Source organism: Elephantulus edwardii, unplaced genomic scaffold, assembly GCF_000299155.1.
Source record: "Elephantulus edwardii isolate Elephantulus edwardi_28Jun2011 unplaced genomic scaffold, EleEdw1.0 scaffold00030, whole genome shotgun sequence".
In the NCBI taxonomy this organism is placed as follows: Eukaryota; Metazoa; Chordata; class Mammalia; order Macroscelidea; family Macroscelididae; genus Elephantulus; species Elephantulus edwardii.
Genome location: NW_006399780.1, coordinates 247742 through 258045, shown reverse-complemented (window position 1 = coordinate 258045; position 10304 = coordinate 247742). Strand labels below are relative to the sequence as shown.

Genomic DNA, 10304 nt, shown 5'->3' with positions numbered 1-10304 from the left:
TGGCACAGGATAGAACAGCATTTAGAGCTCTTGTACATAGGGTCGCTATGAGTCGCAAGCGACTCGATGGCACATAACAACAACAACAACAACAATGTTGTTATTGTTATGTGCCATCAAGTTGTCTGCCACTCATAGTGACCGTGTGACAACAGCTTTGAAGCCTCCCCCATCCTGAGCCAGTCTTACTGACTGACACATCTATCCCCCTTATCCCAGTAACTGTCAATCCATCTCATCTGGTATCTTCCTCTCCTGTGCTGCCCTTCTACCCTTCTGAGCATGATTTCCTCCCAGCACCACTCTATCCTGGTCTTATGCCATATGTAAGACGGAGCTTCACAATCTTAGCCTTCAAAGAGAAACTTGGTTTTACCCTTCCGAGACAGATCAGTTTGTTCTCTTGGAGGTTAATAGTATGTTCAGTATTCTTCTTCAGCACCACAACTCAAAGGCCAAAATTCTTCTGTCATACTTAGTCATTGTCCAGCTCTTTGATGCATAGCAAGTAATTGTGAAGACCATGGCCTGGATCAAGTGCACCTTAGTCCCTAGATTGACATCATTGCTCCACAGTACTCTGGAGAGGTCGCTGACAGCAGATTTTCCCAGTGCAATTTGTCTTTAGTTCCTGCTTGCTGGTGCCAAGAGTGTTGATTGTGGAGTTGAGCAAGCTGTAACTGTTAACAACCTCAGTCTTTTCTCTACTCATCATGGTGCCGCCAGTTGGCCCAGTGGTGAGAATCTTTGTCTTCTTGATGCTGAGCTTCAGTCCATATTGAAGACTACAGTCCTTGACTTTCTGCAGTAATCACTTCAGGTCCTCCTCAGTTTCAGCAAGCAAGGTTATGTTATCTGCATAACGCAAGTTTTTGATGAGTCTTTCTCCAATCCTGATGCTATATTCCTCTTCATAAAGCCCTGCTTCCTGAATGATCTGTTCTGCATATAGATTGAAAAGGTATGGAGTCAGGATGCGTCCCTGACATACTCCTTTCCTGACTTTGAACCATGCGGTGTTTCCTTGCTATGTTCTGAGGACTGCTACCTCGTCCCAGTATAGGTTGAGCACAATTAAGTGTTCTGGGATTTCCATTCTTCTCAAGATTAGTCACAACTTGTTGTGATCCTTATAGTCAGATACCTTTGCATAGACAATAAAACACAGACATTCCTCTTGTACTCTTTTCTTTTGGCCACGATCCATCTGATATTGGCAGCAATGATATTTATGTGGAGCTGATTCACACAGAGTCACTATGACGAGAAGTTGACCAGACAGCAGTGAGGTTCTTGGGTGTGTGTGACCCTTAGTGACCTTTTCTTACTTCCCCACTTTCCCCTCTATTTAGCCACACTGGCCTTAAGTAGTTCAACAGATTCATATATTTGCACACACATGTAAAGCACTTATATTGTGCCAGGCATTAATCTAAATGTGTTACAAATGTCAATCAACGTTCTTAACACCAGATGGTAGGTACTATTATTATCATGAAATTACAAATGAGAGAGCCTCAGTGCAGAGGGATTGTGGGAACTTGCCAACTCTAGTAGTGCTGAATGAGCCCATCAGGCTCCCGAGGCCATGTTCTTACTCGCTGTGTTTTGCTGCCTCAACATGAGATTGAGGAAGCTGTGCTTTCTGAGTATCATATAGAATTAACCTTTGATCTCTCCCCTTGCTATCAATCTGTCTAATATCCATTTAGGTTTTTAGCAAGATTCACTTACTTCCCTTCCCCACTGCCCCATCTTTTGCTCTCTTTTTAGTGTTGCTTCACATCCTTTCCAAGTTCTGCTCCAAGAGGGAAAATGTTGGCATAATGCCAATTACCTGTGGGCAGAATCTGAGCTAAATTTTGAAGGATAGGTATTGCTGTTGTGTGCCATTCACTTGGTTTTGACTGAGTAAACTACCCCATTACTTTTTTCTAGGCTGTGCCGTCTTTGTAGGAGTATATCAACAAGTCTTTTCTCCCAGAGAGGGACTAGTAGGTTTGAAACATAGACCTTTTGATTAGTCGCTAAGTGATTAACCATTGTGCCCCTAAGACTCCTTAGAAGGATGAATAGGACTCAGTTATAAATAGAGAAAGATCCTGAAAAAATGTTCTCCATTTTACCAAAAGGGTCTGAGAGGGATGTGCATGCTGATTGGAAGAAAACAAATAGTAGAACAGCTTGACTCAGATAAGAGAAGAGTGGGGAAAAGTGGGGGTTGTTTGAGACCGGATAGAGAAGGATGTTTTATCACCTAGCCTAACAGAACTTTTCCTTGTAGTAGGAGCATTAAAGAGCTTTAAGCAGAATCCCTTAATGCTGGAAATAATCTTAGTGATCATCTAGATGTGCCTCTTTATTTTATTGACTGAGATAGCTAAGATCTTTAGCAGTAAAGAGACCATTTATGGCAGAACTGCAGAAGCAGTCCGAGGTCTCTCTGGTCCTGATGCCAGATTCTTTAAGTTCTTGTCTCTGGCTCTTCAGCACCTGTGGGCTTAGGTGTGCATGGGGCATGACCCCGATGGTAGCAGCACACCTTTATTATCTTAGGGTCTCAAGTCGCCTGTATCCCTAAAAGTTCAGCCAGGCCAGCCCGTCTCTGCTGTTTTTTTGTAACTTCAGCTTGAGCTCTTCTTTGCTAATGATGTGATTTGACTTGTTTTCACTTTGATTTGAGTTACCGTTAACATTTTTTTTAAATCTCTTTTGTTAGAAAGTCTTATCCAACTTAGGACCAGTGCAGGTAATCACTCCCTCACTCCCTCATCCCCCACTTGTTGAGTTGGAACCAAGTCATGGCTGACCATCCAGTGAGTTTTCAGACAATAAGGGTAATAAAAATAGCTTCTGATTTTGCGAATAGAGACTGTAAGCACTGGTGATGTTACTTGTTAGACTTTGCCTCACAGGAAGTGCATGTATAACAGAATGTACCCATTTCTGTTACATGTTCATGTTCATAAACATATAGTCCATTGTAGCAGCTATTGATGTGTGTCCACCCATCTTTTTGAGGATTTCCTTCACTTTTGTTGGCTTTCTAGATAGGGGTGATGTGTCCAAAATAAGAAAATTGAAATCTAGGACAATAAAATAACAGAATTAATATTGTGATTGGCTAATTTTCATAAATATTGTTGTTATGTGCCGTTGAGTCGCCTACAACTCATAGCAGTTATGTAGAGCAGCTCAGAACTCTGCCCAGTCCTGAGCCAGTCTCATTGACTCCTACACACCAACTACCTTTGCCCCAGTTACTGTATCAGTCCATCTCATCTGGGGTCTTCCTCTCCTGCGCTATCCCTCCAACCTTCCAAGCATGATGTCTTTCTCCAAGGACCTGTCCCTCCTGACCACGTTCCCAAAGTGTATGAGGTGAAACTTATAATAATAATAAATATTGTGATTGGCTAATTTTCTTAAATAAATTATGATAATAATTAATACTGTGATTGGCTAATTTCATAAATAATTTACCAGGCCTTTCCTCATACTCCTAGTCTGTCTGAGTCTGGACACACCAATGAAATCTGTCCACCATGGGTAACACTGTTGAAGTTTGAAATGCTAGTGGTGACACAGCTTCCAGTATCATGGCAGCATGCAAGCCACCATAGTATGACAAATTGGTGGGTGGTGGTAACACTGTTGGAGCATCAAACTCCAGGCTCCTGTGTGACAGATGGAAATATTCCTCACCAACATACAAGTCATGAGTCCTAGGGTTACTGCATTCAACCTGTAGAGCAGCCATGTGGGTTAAGTAGACTTTCGTTTGAAGAGGTTGAAGATCCTGTCAGTGAGTTTTTGGAGATCATTTCATCACTAGATTTGAAAGTTAGGCAGAGCTCTGTTTGTGGGGAACAATTGAGTGAGTAAGGGAAGTATAATGATGTCATAATGTGACTGAGATAGTTTTTTAGGGGACTGATTTTTATGAACTTGCATTAAGAGGAGGCTGATAATGGTGATGAGCAGGGTGCTTGCTGACTTTGCATTTTAAGGTCATTTTTAATGGGAAATCAGGTTCTTAAGATTTTTTAGTGGATTTTAAAAGTACTCCCTTTCATTTTAAAACTCTGCATTAACCTTGTGTAGTGTATAAATAAGTTGGCTTTTAAATATTCCATAATAGTATACACATTTCTTAGGTATAATCTTACACAGCTTTAATAGGATTGTGCTTATCTTGAGTTATTATTATTTGCCTCTATTTGTTTTGTCATAATGAAAAATTACAATTATTCTAGAACATGAACAAGTTTAAGTAGGAGCTCTGAGTATTTTAATTACCTAATGAGATTGTAGAGACTGGTCCTTGGAGAAGGACATTATGCTTGGAAGGGTGGAGGGACCTCGCAGGAGAGGAAGACCCTGGATGAGATGGATTGATACAGTGACTGGGGCAATAGGGGTTAAGTGTGTCGGAGTCAGTGAGACTGGCTCAGGATGGCAGGATTCAGAGCTGCTGTACATGTGGTAGCTCTAGATCACAGGTGACTCGACAGCACATAACAACAATGAGATTGTGTTATGAGTACACTCTTATATGCGTGATAGATGTAAATGTACCTAGGGGACAGTGATGGTTTGGTGGTAAAATTCTTACCTACAATGTGGGAAACCTGCCTCTTTTCCTGCCTGAAATGCTTCATGGGGAGTCTTGACCCACCTGTTAGTGGAGGGGTTTGTGTTGTGTGGTGCTCACCAGGTTTCAGCAGGGCGTCTGAGGTGAAATAGGAAGGAAGGCCTAGCAATCCACTTGCAAAAATCAGCCCATGAAAACCACATTCAACCCTGTTGTGTTCTTCACAACTAACTGATCATGGGAATGGTGCAGGGCTGGTCAGTGGTTTATTCCACTGTGCTTGGAGTTCCCATGAGTCAGGAGGCTGTGTGGTGTAAGGTGGCCTAACAGTAAGAAGCCATGCTGCAGTCCCAAAGGCACGTAGTTTGAATCTACCAGCTGCTCCATGGGAGAAGGATGAGCAATATCCTCCCATTTGATTTACTTTAAAAATCCACTAGAAGGTCAGCTGTGGGTCAAATCTGACTCCACGGCACACAACAACAACAGCAACAACAAAGCAACATAGGGAATTCTGATAGCCAAGTGGTGAGGAGTTTTTGCACTGTCAGCCCAAAGGAGGTGGTTCGAATCCACCATCTGATCCATGAAGAAAAGATGGCAGTCTCCTCCTATATGATTTACATCTGAAAACCTGATAGAGGACCAACTATGAATGAGTTCTGACTCAACGGTATATAATGACAATAACAACAACAACAATGTGACAAATTCACTTAAAATAAGATGAAAATCCCAAAATTGAGTCTTGGTTTTGAAGCAATGCCTTTGTCAATTTCTTATAAGGACTTTGTTTGGTAAAATTTAAAAAACCCCAAAAACTTTTCATTTTAGTAGCTCTATTGAATAATATGATACAGCTTTAGTTATATAGCAACACCTTAAGATATAATGTGCTTCTTAAAAGTTCACAATATCTTTCTTTTTTTTTCTTTCAGTTCATACGTTAGATTTGATATAATTCGAAGAATCCTAACCAAGGTTTTTGGATGTAACATAGTCATGGTGATGGGAATCACAGATGTGGATGATAAAATAATCAAAAGAGCTAATGAGGTAAACGTAGAAGATTTACATTTAATTGACAATCTGATTTATCAGTGTTTTTATATTTGAAAGTAGTTGTCCTGTTTTCTTTTTTATGCGTGGCCCAATGAGTATAATTTGATAAATGGAACAGTGACACGTTATCAGACTCATCTTTGTTGTCCTAGTAAATTAAATGAGAGTCTACTTAAGTTTGGTCACCACAGCATTTTAATTAATTGCTTTATTCTGTGGTAATATCCTGGCTTGTGTCTATACCCTCAATCCATCTTAGTGAGAATTTGTCTCTCTCTCTCTGGCCCGCCACCTTTCCCGACATGGTTGACACAGTGACAGTAACAGTGGGCTCTGGCATTTCAGAGATTTTGAGGAAGACGCAGGATCAGGCAAGGCTCAGATCTGTTGTTCATAGTGTTGCTATGAGTCAAGGTACTTGATGATTTTTAACAGCAGTTCATCCCCTCAGCCTCCAATGTGAGTGAATTACTCCCTTTTTATAGAGGGAATAAGGCCTACTAATACTTGCTATTATATTAAAATCTCTGCTCCCTGGCTGAGATAAAAAGATACTTTTATTTGTGTGCTTCTTGATAGGCTAAAAAGTGATTATCTATTTATCACTTGACTCTCAGAGCAATCCAATGTGATAAGCACAGAAATCCCTAATTGTACCTCTTTGTGGGTGTTTTTAATATAGATTTAAAAAATAATTTGAAATACTTTCAAGCCAACAGGAAAATTCAAAAGCCAGTACCAATAATTCTTACAATCCCCTTTCCCTGGATTACCCCCTTGTTTTTATTTTACATGTATGTGGGAATTGACTCTCTGGCAACTATTAAAAAAAAAAAGGACAAGATTTTTCCCTACCTTCACTCTCTGCAGTCTTTTTTTTTTTCTGCTAACCTTGCTTTCACATTATGGATTAAAAATGTGTCTTTTTTAAAAAGTTTTTATGAAGTCCTAAACTCTATGACTATAATCTTATTTGGAAATAAAATGGGGTTTTTTGGTTTTGTTTTGTTTTGTTTTAAATCAATATTTATTTAATTATTAATGAGGTCATACTAGAGCAGGGTGGGTCCTGAACCTAATGAATTCTAAGCGTTTTCTTTTAAAAGAGGAAAATGTAGACACAGGCATATTCAGGACAGGCGAGGTACTATGTGAGGACAGAAGTAGTCAGATCTTCAAGCCCAGGAAGGTCAAAGTTTGCTGGTCTTCTACTAGAAACTGAAAGAAATGACCTTCCTTCTAGAGCCAATATGTTGAGTTGGATGTTTAGACTCCAAAATAAGAAAGTACACTCCCATTCTTTAAAGTCATCCACTTGTATTTCTTTTACAGCAATGCTAGTCAACCGATGCTCTCTCTAAGTACTCAAACCTTCCAAAAACCAGGACACTGTCCTACACTCATTACCTACATCCCGCTCAATTAGAAAATCAGTATTGTCACAACGTATTGGTATTTATGATACAAACATTCAGTCTGTAGACCTCATTCAAATTTGCCAGGTATCCCCAGAGTGTTTCTGTTCTGGTCCAGGACCCATCCCAGCAATCCTGTTGTCTCTAGCGTACCTCATCCATCTATTTCAGTTTATAACAATTCATTGTTCTTCTCTTTTTACATCTCTTGTGTAATCTCATAGATTTTTTTTCACAATGGTCCTCAGCACTGGCCTACTGAATGTTTCTCAATCTTACAGAAGTTTAAAGACGTTAAAGTGATTCCTAAGGTCCACAGGCCTATATTGACCAGGTGGTGAACCCACTCCTGACTTGAGCCCTTTCCTGTACCCCATTGCCAGATGTGAATGTCTGGACTCTGTGACAGGCAGCTCATAAGCAGAGTGAAGCCCAAACAGAGGCTGGCCTACACCTTTGTTGTCTGGCAGAGCCTGGGTTGGAGAAGACAGTGGTAGATAAGATTAGCTGTGATTCATTCACAGACTTTTCTAGATGGGCTGTGAAGTCTGGGGACAACTGGGGGTGTGTAGCGAGCTCCTGATTGCTGCCCTCTGGAAGAGCACATTTGTGGAGTTCTTGGACTTTGCCTTTTTGGCAACTTTATCTTTTCTGAAAGCAAATTATTCAGGTCAAACAGTACTACTTTTTGCTGGACTTGCTTTCTTTTAATGGTTTTCTCTATTGCTTGGCACTATGAGGATGGTTTTTCTGAGTGCTACCCTTTCCAAACATTTTTATCCATTCTCACAGTTCACTGTGGTTCAGAATATAAGCTCATTATTGTTAGCTGGGATGATTAACTGAACGGTTCCTCTACCTGAACGTGATGAAGGAATTTAATAAAGCTGACCTAATTCTCCCTAAAGGGAAAAGATTCCTAGATGTAGCCTCCCAGTATCATTGCCATTTAGCACTGCTCTTTTTTTTAAAATTTTTTAAAAATTAATTTTAATGAAAGTTTACAGAGACTTAGGGTTTCCAGTCATTCATTGTTGTACTTTTCTTCCTACCCACCCACCCCCAGTTGACTCTTCTCCTTGAAAAAAAAGAAAAACTCTTTCATTGTTATGCAGTCTATCCCCCACAAGTCCACTCCACTATGCAGCCTTCACTCTGGACTTCTCTGGACTTCTGTAATGACAAGAATACCCATTCATATATCCATCCCTTTTAAACAGTTACCTCCCTCATCTGTTTCAATGCATCATTCCTCCCCTCCTTTTCTGTCTTCCCTCAACCCTGATGTCAGTCTCGTTTTACAAAAGTGACCCTATGCAATATTTGTCCTTTTGTGACAAGAGATATTTCACTCAGCATAATGTCCTCCAGGGTCATCCATTTTTGCATAATATTTCATGAGTTCCTTATTTTTCCAATGCTTCAGAGTATTCCATTGTGTGAATATACCAGAGCTTCTCAATCCATTTGTTTGTTGATGGGCACTTGGGTTGTTTTCAGCTCTTTGCTATTGAGAACAAAGCCACAGTAAACATGGGTGTGCATATATCTTCTTGGGTGGCAGTTATGGCTTCTTTAGGGTAAATTCCCAGTAGTGGAATTGCTGGGTCAAATGGTATCTATATTTGCAGCTTTTTGAGAAAGCATCATACTGCCTTCCATAGTGGTTGCACCATTTTACAGTCCCACCAGCAGTGAATAAGGGTTCCAGTTTCTCCAATTTCTTGTCAGATTTGATGTTTGCTGTTCTGCTAAATTTTGCTGCTACTACTGGGGTGAGATGATATCAGTTGTTTTGATTTGCATCTCTCTTAGAGCTAGGGATTGTGAACATTCATTCATGTGTTTGTTTGCCATCTGAATGTCTTCTTTGGTGAAGTGTCTGTTCATATTCTGCGCCCATTTTTTAATTGGGTTATTTACCTTTATCTTGTTGTGGTGCTAGCACTGTTGTCTTAAAACACTTGCATGTTACAGAAATTTTCAAGCCTACATAAAATAGAGAATAATATTCTAGACCCTGTGTGCTGCCCATTACCCTGCTTTACAATTTGGGAATAATTTGCCCACATCATTGTTGCTTTCTGTGGCTATTTTTGTGCTAGATATTCAGGTGGTAAAACTACTATCTGGCAGTTCCAATCTTTGAGAATGTTTTTCCTTTTTTGATTTATAATATGGTATTGTTTGAAATCTAGTTCTTTTTTTTTTAAATAATTTTAATGAACATTTACAGAGAATTTTGATTTCCATTCATTCATTGCTGCACTTCTCTCCCTGCCCAGCCCTCTCCACCCGCCCCCCCATTCGCTCCTCTCTTTCAAAAGTAAAAGAAAGACTCCCTACCTGGTACACAATCACCCCGCACTCCTCCCACCATCCCAAGTACATTCCACTTTGCAACCTTAATTGTGGACTCTTGTGATAACCATAATACCCTATCATACATCGCTTTTAAATTATTCAGTACCTCATCTGTTTCAGTGCAGTATACACAATTTATCCAGTTTTTCTCAGTCTTATCCCCACCCTGATATCAGTCCCATTTTATAGCAGTGGCACCATGCAATATTTGTCCTTTTGCGACTGAGATATTTCACTCAGCATAATGTCCTCCAGAGTCACCCATATTGAATAAGATTGCATGAGTTCCTTGTTTTTCAATGCAGCATAGTATTCCATTGTGTGAATATACCACAGCTTCTCTACCCATTCGTTTATTGATGGGCTGGAATCTAGTTCTTTTCTTCACTTACTGGATTTCTTAACTGATTCCTGCTCCCCCTGCCCCAGTGAGTAACATTTGAATGATCACCTCGTGCTTCTCATCGTAGATGTCCTTCCTCTGTAACATTATCTCAACTCCCTCCCTCCCTGACTCACCTTTCCTGTAAATGCCTGAGCATGCTCTACCTCCCCTTAAAATGATCCTGTTGGTGAAGTTTCTATCATTATGCTAGAAATGGAGCAAACTGGTGATAAAAGCATGAAAACGGAAGTCAAGAGGTCACATTTTGGCTGAGGACATTGGCTGTTATGTGGTTTGATTTTCTTTTTTTTTTTTTAAATTAAATTTTATTAGTTTTAATGAACATTTACAGAGATTTTGGGTTCTCATTCATTCATTGTTGCACTGTTTTCTCTACCCTCCTCCCCAATTCGTTCTTCTTTCCCCGCCTCGAATAGCTGTTTTAAGTGTCCAATTGCCACAGTGCTTGTCAAAGCCAGTTCTG

The 10304-nt window shown here is 40.1% G+C and overlaps 1 protein-coding gene across 1 annotated transcript in view; it reads left to right on the top strand.

The window, feature by feature from the left end:
• The window catches only part of CARS2 (cysteinyl-tRNA synthetase 2, mitochondrial (putative)), a 164477-nt gene that overhangs the window by 6030 nt on the left and 148143 nt on the right, over nucleotides 1-10304 (top strand). The window contains exon 3 of the mRNA XM_006883793.1: nucleotides 5533-5650. Coding sequence (XP_006883855.1) covers nucleotides 5597-5650 — 54 coding nt within the window. The 5' untranslated portion in view covers nucleotides 5533-5596. The remainder of the gene's footprint in view (nucleotides 1-5532; nucleotides 5651-10304) is intronic.